This window comes from Stomoxys calcitrans, chromosome 4, assembly GCF_963082655.1.
Source record: "Stomoxys calcitrans chromosome 4, idStoCalc2.1, whole genome shotgun sequence".
In the NCBI taxonomy this organism is placed as follows: Eukaryota; Metazoa; Arthropoda; class Insecta; order Diptera; family Muscidae; genus Stomoxys; species Stomoxys calcitrans.
In genome coordinates this window covers 107438715-107465998 of record NC_081555.1, presented here as the reverse complement: position 1 = coordinate 107465998, position 27284 = coordinate 107438715, and the positions used below count along the sequence as shown (strand labels likewise).

At 40.1% G+C, this 27284-nt stretch overlaps 1 protein-coding gene across 8 annotated transcripts in view; it reads right to left on the bottom strand.

Moving 5' to 3' along the window:
• The window catches only part of LOC106086071 (glutathione hydrolase 1 proenzyme), a 136552-nt gene continuing 109268 nt past the window's right edge, over positions 1 to 27284 (bottom strand). For 6 of the 8 annotated variants that reach the window (XM_013250593.2, XM_013250594.2, XM_013250596.2 and 3 more), the window contains 8 exons: positions 22465 to 22611; positions 14348 to 14451; positions 12955 to 13741; positions 6217 to 6633; positions 5692 to 6142; positions 5432 to 5622; positions 4998 to 5358; positions 1 to 210 (listed from right to left, as the gene is read on the bottom strand). In XM_013250593.2, the coding sequence (XP_013106047.2) occupies positions 64 to 210; positions 4998 to 5358; positions 5432 to 5622; positions 5692 to 6142; positions 6217 to 6633; positions 12955 to 13741; positions 14348 to 14451; positions 22465 to 22611 (2605 nt within the window). In that variant the 3' untranslated portion in view covers positions 1 to 63. Of the gene's footprint in view, positions 211 to 4997; positions 5359 to 5431; positions 5623 to 5691; positions 6143 to 6216; positions 6634 to 12954; positions 13742 to 14347; positions 14452 to 22464; positions 22612 to 22736; positions 22864 to 27284 lie in introns of those variants that run through there. The other 2 variants (XM_013250597.2, XM_059367456.1) reach the window with 2 other exon arrangements.

The following is a 27284-nucleotide window of genomic DNA, read 5'->3' as shown; positions in this document are numbered from 1 at the left end:
CTTCCTTTTTGACAAATGTTTGGTATGCTTATCTAATTTTTTCTGTTTTTTTGGTATCATGATTTAAAAGCCATCTATGCCCCCTTGTTTTCTATAATCGGCATTTGCATAAATCGCTGTATCGTTTTTCACTATGCCACACACCACAGATCCTGTGTAGTTGTAGGATTTTACCACATGTCCCTTTTCGGAGAGGAGCTTCAGAAGTTCCTGAAAAATGAAGAAGAACGATATTAAGCTGAAGTCATGATAATGGAGAAAGTTCGGCCGCGACAAACATTGCATACCCTACACTATGGGTTGGCCAAATTTCCCCACAATAATATCGAAAAGCATCGCTTTTTGAACCGGTTATTTGGAAAATCGCTCTATATCGAGCTAAATATTGGGTTGCCCAAAAAGTAATTGCGGATTTTTCATATAGTCGGCGTTGACAAATTTTTTCACAGCTTGTGACTCTGTAATTGCATTCTTTCTGCTGTCAGTTATCAGCTGTTACTATTAGCTTGCTTTAGAAAAAAGTTTAAAAAAGTATATTTGATTAAAGTTCATTCTAAGTTTTATTAATAATGCATTTACTTTCTTTTAAAAAATCCGCAATTACTTTTTGGGCAACCCAATATATAAAATTATGGTCTGATCGGACCATATCTCTCAAGGATGTCAAAGGATGTGAAAGCAACACACCTATTTAATTGAAAACGGTTTACAAACATATCCTTTATAGGTCCAAGATTCTAAATATACAACCAAAACAAGTAAAAAGGCGTTCAGTTTGGCCGGGATGAACTTTGGATACCCACCACCTCGGGTATATATGTAAACCACCTTTCATCAAAATCCGGTGAAAAATGCATACCACATGCCCCATAGCAGATATATCGAAATATGTTACGATTTGGACCAAATACTGATAAGTACAAGTCATTGTTCAATTGTGTATAACAAAACTATTGATCTTTTTAGCAGCTATATCTAAAACGAAACCGATCTGAATCATATACGACACGGATGTCGAAAAGCCTAACATAAGTCACTGTGTCAAATTTCAGTGAAATCGGATTACAAATGCGCCTTTTATGGGGCCAAGACTTTAAATCGAGATATCGGTCTATATAGCAGCTATATCCAAATCTTAACCGATCTGGGCCAAATTGAAGAAAGATGTCGAAGGTACTAACACAACTCACAGTACCAAATTTTGGCGAAATCGGACAATAAATGCGCCTTTTATGGGCTCAAGACCTTAAATCGAGAGATCGGTCTATATGGCAGCTATATCCAAATCTGGACCAATCTGTGCTTTATTGCAAAAGTATGTGGAGGGGCTTAGCTAAACTCTTTGTCCCAAATTTCGGCGACATCGGACAATAAATGTGCTTTTTATGGGCCGAAAGCCATAAACCGAGAGATCGGTCCATATAGCAGCTATATCCAAATCTGGACCGATATGGGCCAAATAGAAAAGGATGTCGAAGGGCCTAACACAACTCACTGTCACAAATTTTGGAGAAATCGGACAATAAATGCGCGTTTTATGGGTGCAAGACCTTAAATCGAGAGATCGGTCTATAAGGCAGCTATATCCAAATTTGGGCCAAATTGAAAAAAGATGTCGAATGGCCTAACACAACTCACTGTCCCAAATTTCAGCAAAAACGGATAATAAATGTGGCTTTTATGGGCCTAGGGTCTTAGGCGGATTGGTCTATATGTCAGCTATATCTAAATCGTGACCGATCTGGGCCACATTGAAGAGGGCTGACAAAGGACCTAACACAACTCACTGTTCCAAATTTCGGCGACATGGACAATAAATGCGCCTTTTATGGGCCCAAGACCCTAAATCGAGAGATCGATCTATATAGCAGCTATATCCAAATCTGAACCGATCTGTGCCATATTACAGAAGGATGTCGAGTGGCCTAACACAACTCTCTGTCCCAAATTTCAGCAAAATCGGATAATAAATTTGGCTTTTATGGGCATAAGACCCTAAATCGGCGTATCGGTCTATATGGGGGCTATATCAAGGTATAGTCTGATATAGCCCATCTTCGATCTAAACCTTCGTTTGAAAACGGATATGTACCCAGTACAATTTGTTTATCTACTACCGAATACCTTTTATTGGATGCCATATAGCCAAGATTGACAAATATTCACATTTTAGAAGGTTTTTTGAGGGGTAGGCAACCTTCTATCACTTGAACCTGATTTTTAATACCCTATTCGGAGTCTACTCGTAAATACCTTTTATTTACGTTCCATATTATCATGTTCATCAAATGTGCTCACTTGGGGCGGTGTTGGTTTTGGGACGGCCCCCTTGGTAATTACACCCAATTTTTAATATTCGATAATCATTCTCGTACTTTACTCTCAAATACTTTTCATTGGAGAGCTATATTTTTGTTGTGGGCTTTGGGTAGAGCCTTAGGTACTTGGATTACATTTTTTGACATCATATTCGTATTTCACTCACGAATACCTTTCATTTGAGTCCAATATTGTCCCGATCGGTCCAATTTGAATTTTAGGGGGTATTTTGGGACGGTTGTGGGCTTGGGACGGCTCCTTAGATATTTAGATCCCATATCTAATATCATATTCATACTCTACTCCCGAATACCTTTCATTGGAGTCCTATATTCTTCCGATCGGTCTACTTTTTATTTGGGCGGTAGTCTTGGGGCGACGCCCTCTGTACTTTAATCCGTTTTTTGACACCATAATCGTATTCTTCTCCCAAAAACCTTTCATATGAGTCCCATTTTACTCCGATCGGTCCACTTTTGATTTTGGGCACTACCTTTGGCGTGGTTTTGGGCTTAGGACGGCTCCTTAGATCTTGGATCCCATTTCTAATATCATATTCATACTCTATTCCCGAATACCTTTCATTGGAGTCCTATATTCTTCCGATCGGTCTACTTTTTATTTGAGCCGTACTCTTGGGGCGACGCCCTCTGTACTTGAATCCGTTTTTTTGACACCATAATCGTTTTCTTCTCCCAAAAACCTTTCATTTGAGTCCCATTTTGCTCCGATCGGTCCACTTTTGATTTCGGGCACTACTTTTGGCGCGGTTTTGGGCTTGGGACGGCTCCCCAGATACTTGGATCCAATTTAAATATCATATTTATACCCTACTCCCGAATACCTTTCATTGGAGTCCTATATTGTCCCAATCGGGACACTTTTTATTTTGGGCGGTACTCTTGGGGCGACGCCCTAGGTACTTGGATCCAATTTTTTACACCATATTCATATTCTACTCCCGAAAACCATTCTTTTGAGTCCCATGTTGTCCCGATCAGTCCACTTTGATTTTTGGTGGTACTTTTGGGGTGGTTTTGGGCTTAAGACGGCTCCCAAGATCTTTGGATCCAACTTAAAATAGCATATTCATACTCTACTCTCGAATACCTTTCATTGGAGTCCTATATTCTTCCGATCGGTCTACTTTTTATTTGAGCGGTACTCTTGGGGCGACGCCCTCTGTACTTGAATCCGTTTTTTGACACCATAATCGTATTCTTCTCCCAAAAACCTTTCATTTGAGTACCATTTTGCTCCGATCGCTCCACTTTTGATTTTGGACACTTCTTTTGTCGCTGTTTTGGGCCTGGGGGCTCCCTAGATACTTGGATCCGTTTTTTATTTGGGGCGGTATCTTTGGAACAATGCCCTAGGTACTTGGATCCAATTTTTTTTGAGTCCCATGTTGTCGCGATCAGTCCACTTTGATTTTTGACATTTCTTTGTGGCGGTTTTGGGCTTGGGACTCATATTCATACTCTACTCTCAAATACCTTTCATTTGATACCCATATTATCCCGACCGGTCCACTTTTAATTTTGGCACTACCACTCAGGTATTAAACACCGAATAAGGTTTTAAACATTTGGTCCAAGTATCTAGGAAGCCGTGGTTTTGGGCCTAGGGTGGCTTTCTAGGTACTTGGACCTAATATTTTATACCTTATTCGTATTTAACTCCGAAATGCCTTTCATTTAGTCCTATATTGTCCCAATCGGTAAATATGTCCAGCTGGTGGCTTTTGGGGGTTGCGGAGGCCTCTCAAACACCAAGGAATACATTTTTATGTTAGATGTGTACTCTACTTCAAAATACCTTTCATTTGGGTATCAAATATTGCCCAAGGTGGTAAAAATGTCCTGTTGGGCGGTGTTTTTGGGGATGGGGGGCCCCCCGACACTAAGGGTGTAATTTTTCTGCCAAGCTCGCATTCTACTCTTTAATACCTTTCATTTGATACCCGTATTGTCCCAATCGATAAACATGTCCGTTCGGTTGGGTTTTGGGATGGGGCGTTCCCCTAGAATTTTTGACACCCAAGTTTTATATCAATTTCGTGTTTTTGGGTTACCATAAGGTGGCATGCAAAATTTCTCTTAAATCGGCAAAATCAGGCGAGATTAGACGTTTTTGAAAATTGGAGAAAGGGGGATTCGTAGTCAACTCCCTACCCATTTTGTGACGTGGGACATTAATGCCCGTTTTGATTGTTTTTAAGGTTGGGAGGCCCCGTATACATTTGGACAAAATTCTTATGACAAATTTGTACTCAGCTTCCAAATACCTTTCATTTAATACCTATATTGTTCCAATTGGTAAACATGTTCGTTCAGGTGGGTTTTGGGATGGGGCGTCCCCCTCAGGTTATTTGACCCCAAATTCGTGGTTTTGGGTTACTAACCCAATTTCCAATTTTTGGGTTACTATCTAACTAACTAATATAAAACTTTCGCCCCAATCGGTAAACATGTCCGTTCGGGTGGTTTTTGGGATGGGGCGTCCCTCCCAGGTTATTTGATCCCAAATTCGTGGTTTTGGGTTACTTACCCAATTTCCGATTTCCTGGTTTTGGGTTACTAACTAACTGACTAACATAAAACTTTCGCCCCAAGTGTTTGGTGGACCGCCCTTACCAGAAGCTTAAATCTCTGTTCAAATTCCACATTTCATCTTACCTCCGTGAAATGTTCATTCTTTTCATATTCCAAGACATTTGGTGACAACTGATGATGGTATCTTGGTTCGTCAATGGCCTCTTTAATATCCTGATTCATCCAAAGCACACCAGCCATGACCTCAACAAGGGCTGAAATAATTTTCGAGCCACCGGCAGCACTCACAGCCATTTTAACGTTGCCCTCTCGGTCGGCCAATATCATGGGCGACATTGAGGACATGGGACGTTTTTGAGCATCAATAAAATTGGTCGGAGATGGAAGTAAGGCAAATGCATTGGTCTTGCCAGGCAAAGAGAAATCGTTCATGGCACTATTAAAGATGATGCCGGTGCGCTTGCCAGCCAGGCCAGAGCCGAAACTAGAAAATGAAAATGAAAGATAAGAAACATAATTTGAAAGAGACAAAATTTAATTTAAGCATATGGCCTTACTAATCATTAACGGAACTGGTTACAGATACAGCATCACCATTGGGCGCCATAACCACCAAAGCGCTGGTGCCTACATCATCCTCGCCCGTATATTGGGCACCATACTCACTCACAGAGGCCAAAATGCTGCTGTCATTGATTTTATTTCTCAATTCAATGCCGGTCTCGGGATTTGTTAAACGGCTAACCAACTGAAAGGCAAAAAGAAAAAAAGATTTTTTTCTACAATAACATATTGCTGAACCTCCCTTCTCACTTACCTCTCTGACATCATTGAAACGAGCATCGCCCAATTCCCAACGCTTGGCAAAACCAAATTTCATGGCCTCCACTATGCGATGTATGGTCAATGCCTCATGTTTGTTGTCCTTAACATCCATGCTGGTGAAATTGTAGCCTTCTAGGATACTCAAAATATTGGAGACTATGGTACCACTGCTAATGGGCGGTACAGCATAAAGAATATCATCACCCAACTGCATGGTAACCGAGCTGACCAGATCAGCACGATATGTCTCCAAATCGCCATAGTCGACCATACTGCCCAGTTCCCGTAAATCCTCGGCGACCAATTTGGCCAAAGTGCCATTGTAGAAATCATAAGGACCATTATCTGCTAGCAATTCATAGGTCTTGCAAAGTTCTTCGGCAGGTTGAATTAAAGTGCCCACTGGATGTAGAGTGTTGGTGGTTTCATTATAAAACATTTTTCTAAAAAAAAAACACACACAAAATGGTTTTAAATTGTCTTCTTCCTCATCATCTTCTCCATAATCCCTTCCCACCTTAAGATGGTGTTATTTCTCATATGCTTATCCTTATAGGCTAAGGCATTGTATTGATGCTTTGTCACATAGAAACCATCCTTACAGATCTGCAGCGATGGCTCGACCAATTTCTTCCATGGCAATTTACCAAACTTCTCGTGGGCCCTATGATAACCCATTAATTCACCGGGTACTGCTATGGATAAGGGACCATGCAACAGTTGATGACTGTCTGCACTGGTGTATCTATCGTCTGTGGCTGCATAGGGTGCCACTTCACGGGCATCCACCGAGTATGCCTGTTTGTCTTCCTTAATATAGACGTTCATCAGCATGCCACCGCCTATGCCCATGCTGTGCATGGTCGCAATGCCATTGCACAGACAGGTGGCAATCGCTGAGTCTACGGCACTTCCACCATCTTGCAATATATTGCTGTAAGGGAAAAAATATTGAACTTTAATGAAGGGTTAGTCTTTAGGGTTAGTTTTTCTATTTTTAAATACAGAAGTCACTTTTGTCGTATCTTATCCAATTTTGTATAGATTCCACAGACCACAGACGGACCAACCCCTCCCCCCTCTTACCCCAAAAGTACTACCTAAAAATAAAAATGGACCAATCGGGACAATATGGGACTCAGATGAAAGCATTCAGGAGTAGAGTACGAATGTCATATTAAAAATTAGGTCCAAGTGACTGGGGGGCCGCCTCAACCCCAAAATCCCCTAAAATAGGTTTTTTGGACGATCACGATAATATAGGACAAATGTGAAAGGTATCCGGGAGTAAACTGCAAATATGGTCAGGAAGGAGAAATAGGCTATGTAATTTTTCGGTATCAGAAGGGGGACGGACCCTCCCCCTTATGCCATAAACACAACCCCAAATCAATAGTAGACCCATCGGGACAATATAGATATCAAATGAAAAGTATTCGGAAGTAGATAATGGATCTGGCATACAAATTCAGGTCGAAGGATAGGCGGTCATGTTAAAAATTAGGTCCAAGTGACTGGGGGGCCGCCCCAACCCCAAAACCCCCTAAAATAGGTTTTTGAACGATCATGATAATATGAGACTCATATGAAAGGTATCCGTGAGTAAACTGCGAATATGGTCAGGAAGGAGAAATAGGTTTTATAATTTTTCGGTATTGGAAGGGGGACGGACCCTCCCCCTTTTGCCATAAACACAACCCAAAATCAAAAGTAGACCCATTGGGACAATAAAGATATCAAATGAAAAGTATGCGAATGTAGATAATGAATCATACAATCATTCAAATTTTGGTCGAAGTATAGAGGGTCATCCCACCCCCACAAAAACGCCCAAAATAGGCACATGAGCCAATCACGGTTATATGGGACTCGGTTTGTTTGTTCCGCATAGACTTAAAAACGGCTGAACCGATTTTCTCGAAATTTTTGGCATATTGTGTAGGTTGGTCTGGAAGGAAACATAGGTTATACAATTTTTCGATATCGAAAGAGGGAGGGACCCACCCCCTTACGCCAAAAAAACCACCCAAAATCAAATGTGGACGGATCGGGACAATATAGGTATCAAAAAAAGGTGTTGGAGGGAGTAGAATACGAATATGGTATTAACATTTGAGTCTAAGTACCCATCGGGCAGCCCCAACCCCAAAATTTTCCCAAACAGACATACTGAACATCCATTTCAATATGGGGCGCAAATGAAAGGTATTCGGGATAAAATTTTGAATCTGGCATAAAAAATCAGATCGAAGTAATGGGGGTCACCTCACACCCCAAAAACGCCCCATAAGACCTATTATGACTATATGGGACTCGGCTGAAACGAATTTTCATAGTTTGTGTAGGTTTGTATGGATGGAAATAAAAGCTATATAACTTTTAGGCATTGGGTGGGGGCGGACTCTCCCCCTTACGCCAAAAACGTCACCCTTAACCCAAAGTGATCCAATGGGTACAAAAAAGGTATCAAATGAAAGGTATTGGAGACTAGAGAACGAAAATAGTACATGTATTAAAATTTGGGTCCAAGTACCCATCAGGCCGCCCCAAACTTATAATTCCTCTAAACAGATAGATATATTCGTAGTTCTTTCCAATACTTTTTAAAACACTAGATCTCGGAGATTGGTAATGTGTTTCGTTCGAAATTTTTTTTGCACTTTTAGTCACAAAACGTGGTTTCTATTGTTTTCATCGGTGATTATCCCCCCCTAATGCTGGCTGGAGTACTGTACCATTTGGTATGGGAGCCAAGTAAAAACTTCTCCACAAAGAGGTGTCGCACTGCGGCACAGTGTTCGGACTTGGCTATAAAAAGGAGGCCCCTTATCATTGAGCTTAACAACACTTGAATTGGACACCACTCATTGATATGTGAGAAGTTTCCCCCTGACCTTAATGGAATGTTCATGGGCAAATTTCCAATTTGGCAAGTGTCCGGGTGGCCATCCCACCCCCGAAATAGCCCGTAAACAGGAAACATTAACCAAAGTGGTAAAATGAGACTCAAAAGAAAGGCATTTGAGAGTAGAGTAAAAGGGACCTTTGTTTATAACCAAGTCCAAACGGCGTGCCGCAGTGCGACACCTCTTTGGGAGAATTTACATGGCCATGCATGGCTTTGTACCTCGCAAATTTCACCGGCATTAAGAGTGGATAACCACCGCTTTAAATTTTTTTCGATGTACTCGCCAAGATTCGTACGCAGGCGTTCAGCGTCACATAGCGGACATAGGCGGTTCGGCTAGTCATATGGGATATGAACCGGTGTCCCTATCACATTTCTTGAGCCTCTAGAGGGCGCAATTCTTATCCGACTTGGCTGAAATTTTGTACAACGAATTCTTCTATAACCCTCAACATACCTTGCCGAATGGACTGAATTAGTCCCTAACCTCTAATCTTCTGATTATACTCCTTTGGCCCCTAGAAGGCGTAATTCTTATTCGAATTGGGTGAAATTTTGCATAATGACTTCAGCTATGGTCTCCAACATCTAAACCAAGTATGATCCGAATCGATCCTTAACCTGATATATTGGGTTGCCCAAAAAAGTAATTGCGGATTTTTCATATAGTCGGTGTTGACAAATTTTTTCACAGCTTGTGACTCTGTAATTACATTCTTTCTTCTGTCAGTTATCAGCTGTTACTTTTAGCTTGCTTTAGAAAAAAATGTAAAAAAGTATATTTGATTAAAGTTCATTCTAAATTTTATTAAAAATGCATTTACTTTCTTTTAAAAAATCCGCAATTACTTTTTGGGCAACCTGATGTAGCTCCAATAGCATAGAATTTTTTATTCATTATGCTATGTTTGCCTGTAAACAGATATTGGGCAATGAATTTGAGAAATAAGATCCATGGTGAATGGTATAAAAGATTCGGCCCGGCCGAACTAAACACGCTTTTAATTGCATTCGCATCACGAAAATTTCCAAATATGAATTTTTAAGTTCAAGGACCAACGCATGTACAAAGATTTAAATATAGCTTCCATATTTGCATTTCTGTATTACGCTGATTTCCACTAATATGGACGTCAGGTTATATTAGGTTGAAAAGAGGGTGCTAATGTTAATCCGCCCTATGCCACTATTAACATCCACCTAAGCCAGTAATCGGCTTGTTGTGTGCTCTAAATACTACAAAACTAACCTCAAGAAAAAGAAAATATACGTCAGAAATTCCACCTTACTTACAAAATCCCTAACTGTTTGCCATAACACGGCCCTAAGCGGATTCGTGTCTATAATTGTGCTCTCACCTATGTTCCGGTGTCTGTAATCGGCAAAAGGTGGCCAATGACATAGGAAAAACTCCAACGTCTGGTCATTTTCCCCAGATGCCCTACACATGTATGAAATTGCTGCACCTATTTTGCATAAATGAATGCGTAGTATGTCCCGTTTTGATACCGAGAGCTATACTGATCTGCTTCTAACGTCCTTTCAGTACTCGTAATAGCCTCGTCTTCTCACGATCCGAATCTCGCATTCGCATCACGAAAAGGACTTTCGTCGTCCTACCGGCTGTTTCGCTGATCCACTGCATTCGTCACCCACACCCTTAACTCGAACTGCGTCGCCCCAAAAGGCCTCGGGTTAACCAAGTTTGTTGACGGCAGTTCTCTGGTATTCACTGCCAAATCGTTTGCTCTTTCATTCCACATTACTCCCCTATGGCCAGTACCTAAACGATTCGTGCTATCCTCACAGAAGGTGCTATGCTCCTGTTCGTAACCTCTTGGTCCTAGGTGTTATTGCCTGGTGGTCCTGGTCCATTGTTATGCAATGTAGACCCCAGGCCGATTCTCTCCTCTAGCTTTGATCCATCTGGGTAGCATGGACTTCCAGATGGCAATACCAGATTTTCGTCGATCCAAAACTATACCGCTGGCAGCAGTGACTCGGACTGTGGTATTCAATCGAAAACCTCTTCCATTCCTTCCAGGTTTCCTAGGGTCCCACAGTGAGATGGGAAAAAAATTTGTGGAAATAAGTCTGCCATTTTTGAATGAGTTAAGATTTTATCACAATATTTTAGATGGCTATAGCTGAGGTGTTAACCAGTTGATGTAACAATTTTCAGGGTCCGGAAGCCCACTTCGGTCCTACAAATTTTTTTATTTGCTGGAATGTACTCAACTAAAATGCTATGATGTGCCGGATATCTTATATAGTGTCCAAGAAATTCGACTAACAAATTTGTACACCATACCATAGAATGCGAGTATGCTAACCTAGTCATTCCGTTTGTAACACCTCGAAGTATTTGTCTAAGACCCCATAAAGTGTATATATTCTTGATCGTCTCGATGCCTGAGTCGATCTAACCATGTCCGTCCGTCCGTCTGTCAAAACCACGATAGCTCCCATATAAGCCGAGCACCCGATTTGATTTGCAAGCAATAATTTTTGTGCTAGTTGACTGAAATTTTGCATGAAGTGTACTGTTATGAATTCAAACAACTGTGCCAAGTACGGTCCAAATCGGTCTTTAAGCTGACATAGCTCCCATATAAACCGATCTCCCGATTTGACTTCTTGAGCGCCTACAAGCCGCAATTTTTGTTCGATTTGGCTGAAATTTTGCATGTGGTAGCTCCCTTAGAAACCAAGAAATAAATTTTAATGTCAGATGCGTACTCTACTCTTAAATACCTTTCATTTTATACCCATATTGCCTTAAGCGATCAAAGAGTCCTGTTGGGGGGTTTTTGAGGGTGGGGGACCCCCCGAACACTTTGGCTGAAATTTGTCTACCAAGTTCGTACTCTACTCTTAAATACCTTTGGTTTGATACCCATATTGTCCCAATCGGTAAACATGTCCGTCCGGATGGGTTTTGGGATAGGGCGTCCCCCCAGGTTATTAGACCCAAAAAGTGTACACCAATTTCGTGTTCTTAGGGTACCATAAGGTGGCATACAAAATTTCGCTTTAATCGGTGCACGCATCACCGAGATCTGGCGTTTTTGAAAATTGGGGTATGGGGCAGGGTCCGCCCCCAAGGAGGTATCTCTCTTCCTTCGGGGTGTTACAAACAAATGCACTAAGTTATTATACCCCGTACCACAGTAGTGGCGTAGGGTACGACAAGTAAAAATGTGCTAAGTTCGGCCGGGCCGTTTCTCGGGAACCCGCCACTATGGAACCTGCTAAAATATTGGAGCTATATCTGGTTATAGACCGATTTGAACCGTACTTGGCACAGTTGTTGGAAGTCATAACAGAACACTATGTACAAAATTTCAGCCAAATCGGATGAAAATTGAGGCTTCCAGGGGCTCAAGAAGTCAAATCGAGAGATCGGTTTTTATGGGAGCAATATCAGGTTCTTGGCCGACTTAAACCGTACTTGGCATAGTTGTCATAACAGAACACTATGTGCAAAATTTCATTTAAATCGAATGAAAATTGTGATTTTCCAGGGGCTCAAGACGTCCGAATGGGAGATCGGTTTATATGGGAGCTATATCCAAATCTAAACCGATATGGCCCATTTGCAATCATCGACGACCTACATCAATACTAAGTATCTGTGTAAAATTTCAAACGACCACCTTTTATGCGTTCGACCGCTATCGTGATTTCGACAGAGGGAAGGATGGACATGAGTATATCGACTCAGGATGTCGAGACGATCAAGAATATATATACTTTATGGGATCCTAGATCACAATATTTCGAGATGTTTCAAACGGAATGACTAGATTAGTATACCCCCATCCTATGGTGTTGGGTATAAAAAAACTGTGGGCCGCAGATAGAACAGAAAATCTGTCTACCCAATATCTACATATACGCTATGATTTCCTTTGTGTGATAGTTCCCTTCATAAGTTTTATTGTTGCGGCATCATAATAATGTCCTGCAGGATTCACATCATAAATCCATATTCATGTCGTAACGATTTTTTTTTGGTTTCCCATAGTAAACACAGCGCCCAGGGCTCCTCCTACCATACTGAAGGCCAAAGAGAATATTGATTTCACTCTATGGCCCCATCAAACAACGAACTTGTTAATATCATAATAATTTAATAAAATTGTTGTTGATAACCAATAAACAACTCATAACTCGTCAACTATAGTAAGGGCACAGACACAAAAGAGTCATAATCGAATTTTGGTACTTTCAATGACCCCATCTAGCAGCTGCACACAAGGGCCGTGGCGTATGTGTGATAGGAAAACAGGAAAATCACATTACGAGACGGACGACTGCCAGACAACATTGGCATCATAGACTTACCTTCCAATTTGACTGCAAACAGGCTTATCAGAGCAAACAGCTGCCTTTTCATACACACCCAATTTTGAGGTGAAATTCTTCTCGAGAATAGGCGCATCCTTGAGAAGTGACTTGTCTGGCACCACAGCCACATCCTCAGCATTCTCAGCATCCTCATCATCATCATCATCGTCATTGTCAACCTCAATGGCGGAGGCTGGCGGTGCAGATGTAGCATTGCCTGACGACAACGCAGCTGCTGTTGTGGCACCTGTTGTTGTCAGCTGTTGTGTGGGTGCGGGTGTTGCCATGGTCTCTGTTGCCTTGGCTGTAGTGGTGCCACCACCCTCCATACCCCCTATGGAGGCTGGCAAAGTTTGATTGCTGCTGCTGTCTAAGGGACTTGTTGATGTTGCTGTTGCATGGCCATTATCAGAGGCTTTATCATCTGACAAAAGAGAAGAGTTAGAGGTTGTGGGTAAACTTAGTAAAGGACTAGCTGATGGAGGAATTAAAGGGATATCTGTTGTATGTGTTGAGTTTTTTGCATGATTGTGTGAAGAGGGGGTGCTTGGGTGGGTGTGTGGTGGCATTGTTGTTGTGCTTGAGGTGGGATTGTTTTTGTCGTTGTTTGTGGTGCTGTTGGGAATTTGAACTATAGAGGACAGATTGAGGGGCATAGTTTGGTTGGGGGAATTGCTATTGCTGAGACTCGTGGAATTTGTGCTTGGTGTTTCTGTTGTTGTTGTAGTTGTAGTTGTTTTTGTTACTGTTGTTGCTGTTGGCATTATTCCCGACTTTGGCCATTCTACAAAAACGAAGAGAGAAATATTGCGATACAGAAAACAGAGAAATGCAAATGAACCAAACAGACACACACAGAGACACACAGTAACACAAAAACGGTAAGAATATGCCAACAAGGCGAACACAAGAGAAGAGAACCAAAATAAAAATTAAGCGCACAGACATAGTCAACAAATTGTAAACACAAAAATACCCGACACATGTCACCCAAATCAGGAAGTTCCAAGGATATTCCGAAATAGTTATGAATTTTGATTTTTTTTTTATGATTTTTTAGTTTATTTCATTGGTATGCAATCAAAAGCGTTTAAGCATAATAGCAACAACATAGGAAAAATCAAGAGGAAGAAAAAAACAAGAGCAAAGAGAAAAAACAAATAAGAAAAGTGTCAGTTGTCAAGTAAAATAGTGCATTTCAAATGAAACTAAAATAGAAGTTGTCATTAAATCAAAGGATTTTTTGTTATTTTTAATTTTTTGAAGTAAGCCAATATGATTTTCTTTTTTCATAAACACAGGCATTGTTCGAAAACAGTTTTATAAATTTAAATTAATTTTTTTTTTGTTATTTAAACGAAACAAAATTGGCTTTCAAACACATACTTACCACTAAAACATAAGCTGATGATAACATAACTAATTAAGGCAATGCCAATGAAACAAATGATGCCGATGGTTAACTTTTTCATCAAATTCAACAATTTCACCCGCCTGAAAGTAGACAACACAAAGTTATGGAATTGTGGTTAAAACAAAAAAATAACACTGGCGAGCAAAAGTATTGACATAATTGGTGTAACACATACATATATTGGGTTGCCCAAAAAGTAATTGCGGATTTTTTAATAGAAAGTAAATGCATTTTTAATATAACTTAGAATGAACTTTAACCAAATATATTTTTTTTACACTTTTTTTCTAAAGCAAGCTAAAAGTAATAGCTGATAACTGACAGAAGAAAGAATGCAATTACAGAGTCACAAGCTGTGAAAAAATTTGTCAACGCCGACTATATGAAAAATCAGCAATTACTTTTTGGGCAACCATACAACAAATATTTAAACACAAACTAAAGAGAAAACCAGTAAGGTAAATTACGGCGTAGCCGACTATATAATACCCTATAGATGTATGTTTGAGAGTGCTATATCTAACAAGTAAAAGCGTGCTAAGTTCGGCCGGGCCGAATCTAATATACCCTCCACCATTGAGTTCTTTCCCGGTATTTCTTTTTAGACAAACAAAGGATAAAAGAAAAGAATTGCTATGCTAATCGAATTGATTGTTGGAGACCATAGTAGAAGTCTATTTGTAAAATTTCAGCGAAATCGAATAAGAATTGGGCCTTTCAGGGGCTCAAAAAGTAAAATAGGGAGATCGGTTTATTGGGGAGCTGTAGCAGGCTAAAGACCGATTCAGACCATATTAAACACGTATATTGACGACGGCACGGCCAATCGGATAATGATTACCCCCTCTTGAGGCTCAAGAAGTCAAGATCCCAGATCGGTTTATATGGCAGCTATATCAGGCTATGTACCGATTTGAACCATATTTGGCGCAGTTGTTGGAAGTCATAACAAAACATGTCATGCAAAATTTCAGCCAATTTGGATAAGAATTGCGCCCTCTAATGGGTGAAGAAGTCAAGATCCAAGATCGGTTTATATGGCAGCTATATCAGGTTATAAACCGATTTCAATCTTATTTGGCACAGTTGTTGAAAATCATAATAAAATACGTCATGCTAAATTTCAGCCAAATTGGATGGGAATTGCGCCCTCTAGAGGCTCAAGAAGTCAAGACCCCAGATCGGTTTATATGACCGCTATGTCAGGTTATGGACCGATTTGGACCATAATTAAAACAGATGTTAGAAACTATAACAAAACATCTCATGCAATTTCAGCCAAATTAGATAGGAATTGCGCCCACTAATGGGTCAAGAAGTCAAGATCCCAGATCGGTTTATATGGCAGCTATATCAAAACATGGACCGATATAGCCACTTTATAATCCCAACCGACCTACACCTATACGAAGTATTTGTGCAAAATTTCAAGCTTTACTTTGGATAGGAATTGCGCCCTCTAATGGTTCAAGAAGTCGAGATCTAAGATCGGTTTATATGGCAGCTATATCAGGTTATGAACCGATTTCAATCTTATTTGGCACAGTTGTTGAAAGTCATAATAAAATACTTCATGCTAAATTTCAGCCAAATTGGATGGGAATTGCGCCCTCTAGAGGCTCAAGAAGTTAAGACCCCAGATCGGTTTATATGACAGCTATGTCAAGTTATGGACCGATTTGAATCATAATTGGCACAGATGTTAGAAACTATAACAAAGCATCTCATGCAAAATTTCAGCCAAATCGGATAAGAATTGTGTCCTCTAGTGGCTCAAGAAGTCAAGATCCCAGATCGGTTTATACGGCAGCTATATCACAACATGGACCGATGTGGCCCATTTACAATCCCAACCGACCTACACCTATATGAAGTATTTCTGCAAAATTTCAAGCGGCTAGCTTTACTTTGGATAGGAATTGCGCCCTCTAATGGGTCAAGAAGTCAAGATCCAAGATCGGTTTATATAGGAAATAGGAATTGCGCCCTCTAGAGGCTAAATAACTCAAGACCCCAGATCGGTTTATATGACAGCTATGCCAGGTTATGGACCGATTTGAACCATAATTGGCGCAGATGTTAGAAACTATAACGAAACATCTCATGCAACTATAACAAAGCATCTCTGCAAAATTTCATCCAAATCGGATAAGAATTGCGTCCTCTAGATCCCAGATCGGTTTATATGGGAGCTATAACAAAACATGGGCCGATATGGCCCATTTTTAATCCCAACCGACCTACACCTATTGGAAGTATTTGTGCAAAATTTCAAGCGGCTAGCTTTACTCCTTTGAAAGTTAGCGTTCTTTTGACAGGCAGACGGACGGACAGACAGACGGACATGGCTAGATCGATTTAAAATATCATGACGATCAAGAATATATACTTTATGGGGTCTTGGACGAATATTTCGAGGAGTTACAAACAGAATGACGAAATTAGTATACCTCCATCCTATGGTGGAGGGTATAAAAACTGACTTTTTTTGAACAGATTGTTCGAAATTTGTTGTCACAACGGCAATACATATATATGGAATCTATATCTAAATTTGAACCGATATTGGTTAAATCTTGCGGATATGCTAAGATCAATAAAAAAAACAATCCGTGCCAAATTTCGTGCAGATCAGTTGAAAATTGTAGTTACTACGGCCATTTAAGTGGAAATCGGGCGATACATATATATGGGAGCCAGGGACGTAGCCAGGATTTTATTTTTTTTTTTTTTGGGGGGGGGGGGGGGGGCACCTCACATTTTTTCAAAATCGAAAAGTGCCAAAATGTTTCTGTTACTGTGAAATTGGTAAAATACCTCAAACTTTTTTTTTTTTAAATTGTCGTCGCTACTGGTTGCAGGAATTGGCCCATCGGCGGGGACATGTGGTTAAAGTCAGAGCTGAATTTTGTACGGCTTTCCAATACAGTGCAAATACCATTTGGAAGTTGTATTTATGGTTTCGAAGGCTAGACAACGGCAACGGTTTTTTCGCTGCTTCGTGTGCCCAGATTCACATTAACGACGAAAAATACCCAAGATAAGAGCTGCCTTAGAAAAATTCTAGCTCGAGTTAGGAAAGAGGAATCGTAATGAAGTTTGAATTGGCGCAAAGTAGACGATTGAAACGAGCTACAATAATTTTTCCTGTCATGTTTTGGGGGAAAATTGGCTTGCCAAGAATCGGCAATATTTAATATAAAATTTCTTTGGAGTGAGATTTCTGCAATCCTTTTTAATGTCTTGTAGCATTATTTGATGGTTTCTATAAAAAAAAATAAATTTATTGCAAAAATCCTACATCTTTAGACAGCAGGCTATGTTTCATGCCAAAATCATTAAATCCATGTTTCTTCGTTAAATGGTCATAAAATACTAGGTTAGGTTGAAAAGAGGGTGCATTTATTAATCCGCCCCATGCCATTATGGACATACACCTAAGCCAGTAATCGGCTTGTTGTGCGCTCTAAAAACTATAAAGTAAGCTCTAAAAAGAAAATTTTAAGCTAGGAATTCCGTGCTACTTACAAAATCCTTAATTATTTTCAATACCACTCCTCTAAGTTGGTTCATATCTGGTATTGTGTCTCTACCTAAGTGCCGGTGGCTGTTGGACGCGAAAGCCGGGCAATTACAAAGGAAATGCTCCTTTCTCATCATCTACCTCGCATGCCCTACAGATGCTATCACTTGCCGCACCTAATTTACATAAGTGAGCTCGTGGTCCTATGTGTCCCGTTATGATACCAATAACTATACTGTATAATAAAATATTTTTTAGACACATTGTGAGTGTATACGGATACTGTGAATATACACAGCAACCAGTAGTCGAGGTCACTAGTTCCAAAACTGTTTATGTACTAGTTCCAAAGTAATCAGTTCCTAGTTTGTTTACTTTCAATATAATCAACTGGTGAATTTAATAAAGGTTTTTCATGGAGTAACCATTTGACCATGGAACTAGTTCTTCTGCCAATTCCAACCAACTAGAGCCCTAATTGATTTCTTCTGACATTTGTCCATGTCCAAAAAACTTTTTTTTTATTTTTCTGCTTGCTTATGGTTTTTTCTCTGTCACTCTCTTCCCTTTTACTTTACTTTAATTGGCTAAAACAAAACATTTGTTCCACATGCCGAACGTAGAACAGGATTTCAAGCGCCTCGATCTTCTGCGCTCATTCAAAAATCTCTCACACAAAGTTTCGTGATGTCTCCCACCACTTAATTTTTCCAACCGGCTTTTGGTCTTCCCGGTTTGCGTGTACCGCCGTGTTTGCCTTTAAAAGACTTCTTTGCTGGAGCTTCTTCTTCCATTCTGACGACATGACCTAGCCCATGCAGCCGTTGTATTTTGATACGAGTAACTCATATCGTCGTCATATCATACAACTCATACAGCTTGTGGTTCATACGACGCCTATATTCTCCATTAAAGCAAACTCGTCCATATATTTTATGAAGGATCTCTCTCAAAGACTCCTATGTCCGTGAAGATAAATTTGAATATAACTTAGCCAAGGCACAAACCTGACATTTTAACAGAGCTATGTTAAGTGATAACCAGAGCACTGTTAACTAATTTTCTTTTATATTTTTAATAAAAAAAAAAATAATTTTTAGCATTTTCTCACCAAATATTTTCTAAAATCACTTGCTAAAGAATTTATCTACAACTATAAAATGCTTAATAATGGCTAACCCTCAAACCTCTATGCCAACAATATTTTTTGAAGACCTATATGACCCATTTTTAAAACGGCAGTGCAGTGCACTTGTCATAGATAGGTGATACAAACTAATACCAGAATTAGCCCCTACCAAGAGCTATTAGGATCAGAAGTCCCCATATTCAAATTGTATTTCAGATCGGAGATATTTCGCCCCAAAAGTTATATTTGAATTTAACATATTGGCCCACTGTGCTGGACTGGTCATAGATAGGTGATACAAACTAATACCAGAATTAGCCCCAACCAAGAGCTTTTAGAATCAGAAATCCCCATATTCGAATTGTATTTCAGATCGGAGATATTTCGCCCTAAAAGTTATATTTGAATTTAACATAATGGCCCACTGTGCTGGACTGGTCATAGATAGGTGATACAAACTAATACCAGAATTAGCCCCTACCAAGAGCTATTAGATCCAGAAGTCCCCATATTCAAATTGTATTTCAGATCGGAGATATTTCGCCCCAAAAGTTATATTTGAATTTAACATAGTGACCCACTGTGCTGGACTGGTCATAGATAGGTGATACAAACTAATACCAGAATTAGCCCCTACCAAGAGCTATTAGATCCAGAAGTCCCCATATTCAAATTGTATTTCAGATCGGAGATATTTCGCCACAAAAGTTATATTTGAATTTAACATAGTGACTCACTGTGCTGGACTGGTCATAGAAAGGTGATACAAACTAATACCAGAATTAGCCCCAACCAAGAGCTTTTATAATCAGAAGTCCCGATATTCGAATTGTATTTCAGATCGGAGATATTTCGCCCCAAAAGTTATATTTGAATTTAACATAGTGACCCACTGTGCTGGACTGGTCATAGAAAGGTGATACAAACTAATACCAGAATTAGCCCCAACCAAGAGCTTTTATAATCAGAAGTCCCCATATTCGAATTGTATTTCAGATCGGAGATATTTCGCCCCAAAAGTTATATTTGAATTACACATAATGGCCCACTGTGCTGGACTGGTCATAGAAAGGTGATACAAACTAATACCAGAATTAGCCCCAACCAAGAGCTTTTATAATCAGAAGTCCCCATATTCGAATTGTATTTCAGATCGGAGATATTTCGCCCCAAAAGTTATATTTGAATTACACATAATGGCCCACTGTGCTGGACTGGTCATAGAAAGGTGATACAAACTAATACCAGAATTAGTCCCTACCAAGAGCTATTAGAATCAGAAGTCCTCATATTCAAATTGTATTTCAGATCGGAGATATTTCGCCCCAAAAGTTATACAAGGCGTTTTGGGAATTGAAACCATCCATTTCGCCTTATATCCACTTACTGCCAGATCCATTTTCACTGACTCTCTTTCGATTCTTTCAAAGGCTGCAGTCGTCGGCATAGGCGAGAAACATGTGTTCTACTGCCATATCCATACACAACTGCATCTCGTGTAATCTTCTCCAGCAGGATATAAAAGAGATCACACGATAGCCTGTCTCCTTGTCTGAAACCTCGTTTGGTATTAAGAGAGATTGTTTCCTATTCTAAATGAGGAACGTGTATCAGCAAGTATCATCCTGCGAAGTCTTATTTGCAGGGATACAAAACTCAGACATGGCTTGAAATACCTTTGAATGTATAGGCGTATCGAAGGCGGCTTTGTAGTCAACAAAGAGATGGTAGGTGTTGATTTATCCTTCTCGGGTCTTTTGCAGGATTTGACGCAGTGTGAATATCTGGTCTACGGCGGATTTACCAGGTCTAAAGCCACATTGATAGGGCGCAATTTTTTCATTGCCTTTAGGTTTTATTATTTCACACAGTACGTTCGAGAGTATCTTGTAAGTGATGGGGAGGAGACTTATTCCTCTGTAGTTGGCATATTCCATCTTGTCTCCTTTCTTTTGTTCTGGACATAATATGCTAAGGTTCCAATCATCGGTAATGCTTTCTTCTAGTCAGATTGCGCAGAAAAGCTGATGCATACGCCTTATCTGCGTATCGCCTACGGTCTTAAATAGTTCAGCGGGTAACCCGTCGGCTCCTGCTGCCTTGTTGTTCTTCAATCGGGTCACTGCTACTTGGATCTGATTCTGACTAGAAGGTAAACATTCAATACCTTCATCAAGGATTGGTTATGCGATATCCTCTTTGTAAATATCTGGTCCATGCTAGATTTACCAGGTCTAAAGCCACATTGATAGGGCCCAATTATCTCATTGACTTTAGTTTTTATTGTTTCACACAGTACGCTCGAGAGTATCTTGTAAGTGATAGGGAGGAGGCTTATTCCTCTGTAGTTGGTATATTCCATCTTGTCTCCTTTCTTTTGTTCGGGACATAATATGCTGAGGTTTCAATTATCGGTTATGCGTTCTTCTAGGCAGATTGCGCACAAAAGCTGATGCATACGCCTTATCTGCGTATCGCCTACGGTCTTAAATAGTTAAGCGGGTAACCCGTAGGCTCCTGCTGCCTTGTTGTTCTTCAGTCGGGTCACTGCTACTTGGACCTAATTCTGTCTTGGAGATAAACAGGGATTGGTTATGCGATATCCTCTTCGCCGCCATCGTCGGACACTAGCAGTAGGGTATCCTCAGCATGCTATCTGTGTCAGTTACCAGATTTCCTTCGTTATCTCTCTTCTTTCTGAGCACTCTCTCTCTCTCTACGTAAACAATATTGTGAATTTGGTCACTAGTCGACGAGGAGGTTTGAACTCATTATCTTATGTTTGGTACTCTTCCACGCATCCCCTAGCCTATCGATATCACTTTGTTAATGATGGAATAATGCAATAATCATTACTGCACTGCAATAATTTTCTCAGTTAAATTTAGGAAATTGGGTTTTAAAGTTAGCTACTGAAGTAGATGAAGGTGCCAAGTGGTTATTGGCTGGATAACTGGGCAATAAATGGGCACAAGTAACCCAGTTGTCCAGCCAGTAACCAGTTGGCACCTTCATCTAGTTCAGTAGCTTACTTTTGAAGCCAATTTTGTCCCTGCAGTTCAATTTTACGCAAACTTCTCAGAGTTGCGATCGGTTCCGACCATTGTTGGAGGTTAAAACAGAACATAACTTGCAAAAGTTTAGCCAACTCGCTAAAAATAACTGCATTCTCTATATGATCAAGAAGTCGAACCTAATGAACTGTAACACAGATATATCAAATCATTGATCGATTCTATTTAGATTTGTATTACTTGACAGGTGTTAACTACTGCCATCTTTTCTAATTCTCTCTCCGTGGTATCACTAAGCGGATTGAATTTCTCTACTGATTATTATCATTACAGAATGTCTTAGCAAAATTGTCAATACTTATGTCGCTCAGTGTATAATTAAATTACATGCTATTTTATACACATACACTTGCTCTCGTATACATACCTTTGCTCTCGCCTCGCTTCCTCCGCCGTCGCTGTGTCGTGTATAAATTCACCGCCATTTTTCTCTTCATCATCTGTTACAGATTTCAGGGGAATTTTATTCATAGCATCATCATTGTTGCTTAGACCCATTTTTAAGCCATCAGCTCTGAAATGAAAGCAAAAATACGAAAAAAAAAATGTGATTTCGTTAATGCATTTATTGCTCTCCAAGGATTGTTGGCAAGTTTTTTTGTTTGTTTTTAGATTTTTTAAAAAATTAAAGTTTTTTACTGTGTGTTTTTTTTTAGCTATGCTAATACGACACCGAATATGAAACCGAAACCGAAGCGTTTATTGCACTGATGTTTTATGAGACTTTTATGTGAGTAGCGCCACCACACCGGCCTTCTGCCAAATGCATACTGAAAAATGACCATTGCATTGGCGTTGCCTTTGGCTTTGGCAAATATTTTATAACATTCGTGATGGCATTCGTAAATCTGTTCTTCCGACGCCATGTCGATGCTTTGGTCGATGCCAACGTTGACGTCAATGTTTTCCGTCAAATGCACGATGCGGGTGTTGGATTTGTGTGTCTGTATTTGTTGGTTGCATGTTGGTTTGGTTTTCATCTATGCGAATGGCTTATGTCCTTTTAATGAAAGAGTTGCCAGATTTTGGAAAGTAAAACACTTTTCCTAATGTATTTGGACACATTTATTTTGACAGAAAGACAAAAGAGAATTAAAGAAGTAAAAGAGTGCGGCCGGGCCGATTCTGCTAAAAATTAATACAAAATAAATTTAGTTGAAGGGCATAATTTTATTCTATATACCAAACTTCTGTCAAACCAGCAAATATTAAAGCTCCAGGAACCGAACAAGGATGATCGAGAGACGGGTTTACATGGGAGTTATATCAAGTTATAGACCGATTTGGATCGTTTTCGGCTCAGTTGTTGGATGCCATAACGAAACACCACATGCAAACTTTCAGCCGAATCGGACAGAAATTGCGGCTTGTAAGGGCTCAAGAAGTCAAATCGGTAATGGGTTTATATGGGAGCTATATCAGGTTACAGACCGATTTTGACCGTACTTGGCACAGTTGTTGGAAGTCATAACAAAACACTACATGCAAAATTTCAGCCAAATCAGAGAAAAAATGGGGGTTTCTAGAGGCTCAAGAAGTAAACTCGGGAGATCTGTTTATATGGGAGCTATATCAGGTTATAGACCGATTTCAACCCTACTTGGCACAGTTGTTGGAAGTAATAACAAAACACGTCGTGCAAAATTTCAGCCAAATCGGACTAAAATTGCGGTTTCTAGGGGCTCAAGAAGTCAAAAAATTGCGGCTTCCAGGGGCTCAAGAAGTCAATTCGGGAGATGGGTTTATATGGGGGCTATATCAGGTTATAGGCCGATTCGGGCCGTACTTGGCACAGTTGTTGGGAGTTTTATAAAAACACTACATGCAAAATTTCAGCCAAGTAGGACAAAAATTACGGTTTCCAGGTGCTCAAGAAGTAAACTCGGGGGATCGGTTTATATGGGAGCTATATCAGGTTATAGACCGATTTCAACCGTACTTGGCACAGTTGTTGGAAGTAATAACAAACACGTCGTGCAAAATTTCAGCCAAATCAGACTAAAATTGCGGTTTCTAGGGACTCAAGAAGTCAAATCGGGAGATGGGTTTATATGGGAGCTATATCAGGTTATAGACCGATTTGGGCCGTACTTGGCAGAGTTATTGGAAGTCATAATAGTTTATATGGTAGCTATATCAGGTTATAGACCAGTTCGGACCGTACTTGGCAAAGTTCTTGGAAGTCTTAACAGAAATCAATGTGCAAAATTTCGGCCAAATCAGACAAAAATTGCGGCTTCCAGAGGCTTAAGAAGTTAAATAGGGTGATCAGTCTATATGGAAGCTACATCTCAATCTGAACCGATATGTTCCATTTGCAATCTCCAACGACCTACATCAATAAGAAGTAAATTTTGCAAATTTTGCCCATGAACTTTCTACCAAGGAACAGGGACAAACTTCTCACATATCAATGAGTGCAGTCTGATTCAAGTTGAAGATCAATGATAAGGGGACTCCTTTTTATAGCCAAGTCCGAACGGCGTGGCGCAGTGCGACATCTCTTTGGAGAGAAGTTTTACATGACATAGTATCTCACAAATGTTGCCAGCATTAGGAAGGGAAAAACCACCACTGAAAATTTTTTCTGATGGTCTCGCCAGGATTCGAACCCAGGCGTTCGGTGTCATAGGCGGACATGCTAACCTCTGCGCTACGGTGGCCTCCAATAAGAAGTATCTGTGCAAAATTTTAAGCGGCTAGCTTTACGCGTTCGACCTCTATCTTCATTTCGACAGACGGACGGACGGACATGGCTAGATGGACTCAGAACGTCGAGACGATCAAGAATATATGGGGTCTTAGATGAATATTTCGAGGTGTTACAAACAGAATGACTAGATAAGTATACCCCCATCCTATGGTCCTTGTCCATTCTTGCCGAACTTTAGATACCCACCACCTCGGATACAAATATTAACCACCCTTTGTCATAATACTGTGAATAATGTATCATTTATGAACCCATAGCAGCTATATCTAAATATAGTCCGATCTTCACCATATTCAGGAAAGCTATGTAAGTGTATAAAACATTGCAACAAATTTCATCTAAATCGGTTAAAAAAAATTTACTTTTTATGGGCCTAAGAACTTAAGTCGGGAGATCGGTATTACATATACACATATGATAGCTATATCCCAATATAGAGCGATCTGAACTGTATTGAGCACGAATGTCGAAGAGATTAAAAGGCCTCCTTGTGCCAAATGTCAGTGAAATCGGACAAAAACTGTGCATTTTATATGTCCGAAACCTTAAATCGGGAGATCGGTCTATATGAGAGCTGTATCTTAAATTAGATCGACCTGGGCCATATTGAACACTTGTGCCAAAGAGCCTAACATAGCCCACTGTGTCAAATTTTTGCGAAATCGAGTGAAAACCGTTAGAAATTTAGATCGGTATATATGGCAGCTATACCCAAATATAGTCCGATTTTGACCATACTCAGTACGAATGTTATTGGGTTAACATATTCACCTTTTATGGGCCTAAAACCTTAAAACGTTAGATCGTTATTTATAGCAGCTACATCCAAATCTAGACCAATCTGGTTCATATTAAATAGGGATGTCGAGGAACCTAACGCAACTCGCTATGTCCTATGTCAGCGAAATAGGACAATAAATGCGCCTCTTGTGGACCCAAGACCTTAAATTGAGAGATCGGTCTATATGGCAGTTATATCGAAATATAGGCCGATCTTAACCATACTCGGTGTGAATGGCGAGGAGCCTAACGCAACTCATTGTGCCTGATTTAAGCAAAATCGGGCCTTAATTCTAAAAAAAAATCTGAAATCGGGAGATAGGTATATATGGCAGCTACATCCAAATCTAGACCGATCTAGGCCGTATTAAACAGGGATGTCGGGTAGCCTAACACAACTCGCTATGCCAAATTTCGGACAGTAAATACCTCTATTAGGAAAATCGGACAGTAAATACTTCTATTAGGGGCTCTGGACCTTAAATCGAGAGATCGGTATATATGACAGCTATATGAAAATCTGGACCGATCTGGGCCCAATTAAACAAAGATATCGAGCGGCCCAATATAATTAGCTGTACCAAATTTCAGCGGCAATTTCGGAAAACAAAGGCGTCCTTTATGGGCCCAAGACCTTAAATCGGGTCCAAGACTTTAAATCGAGAGATTGGTCTATATGGCAGCTATATCCAAATCTGGACCGGTCTGGACCTAATTGAAGAAGGATATCGAAGGTCCTCACACTACTCACTGTCCCAAATTTCGGAGACTTTGGACAATAAATGCGCCTTTTATGGGCCCAAAACTTTAAATCGAGAGATCGGTCTATATATAGCCGCTGAAGAGACAAATATTCAATTTAGCCGCCTTGAATTGCCAGTAGAATTAGACCTCACAATTTCCTTGCAGATTTTGGGATCAAAATCTCCGGTAGCCGAGTTGGTAGGGTGCTTGGATTACCAGTGCAGGGGTCGTGGGTTCGATTCCTGCCAGAAGCCTTGGTCTGTAGCTACTGTGGCATCACAGTGGACTTAAAATTGTCTAAGTTAGTCTGTAAAGGACTGCCACATTTACCTAACCTTTCCTAACCTTGGGATCATATTTCGATATAGCTACTCTGGGTTCATAAATGATGCATTTTTCACCGTATTATGACGAAAGGTGGTTAATATGTATATCCAAGGTGGTGGGTATTCAAAGTTCGGCTCGGTCCTTAACTTGGCTTTGAAAGTGACCCAAATAAAAAAATTTATGTTATTGACATTTGGCAAATTGAACTGCCTCCGTGTGGACAAAATGAAGTGGGAAACATAATTTTGCAGCCATTTTTGGTTTACATGTGCTTTATGCGACGACGCCGAGTCTTGTTGGCACGTCCATTGTCCACGACCATGCGTGCCCATAGCTTCTAAGCAGCTTCGTCGAAGGTTTTTTAATCCTAAGGTGGATTTACTTTCAGGCCCGGCTCTATAAAAAAATTGGATGGCGGTTATCAGCAGTTATAGCTGCCCATACCATACCTTGTGATGGAAAATTACTTCGGGTGGCTGTTTGAACGCTAAAATTCTTGTACGTGCGCTTGGTTACGTAAACACAGTCATTTTGGCAATTTATAAATGGCTCAATTGGGAAAAAAAATTCACAAACATTTTATTCACTTTGAGGTGTTTGAGTTCGCCAACAATAGCCGTTTG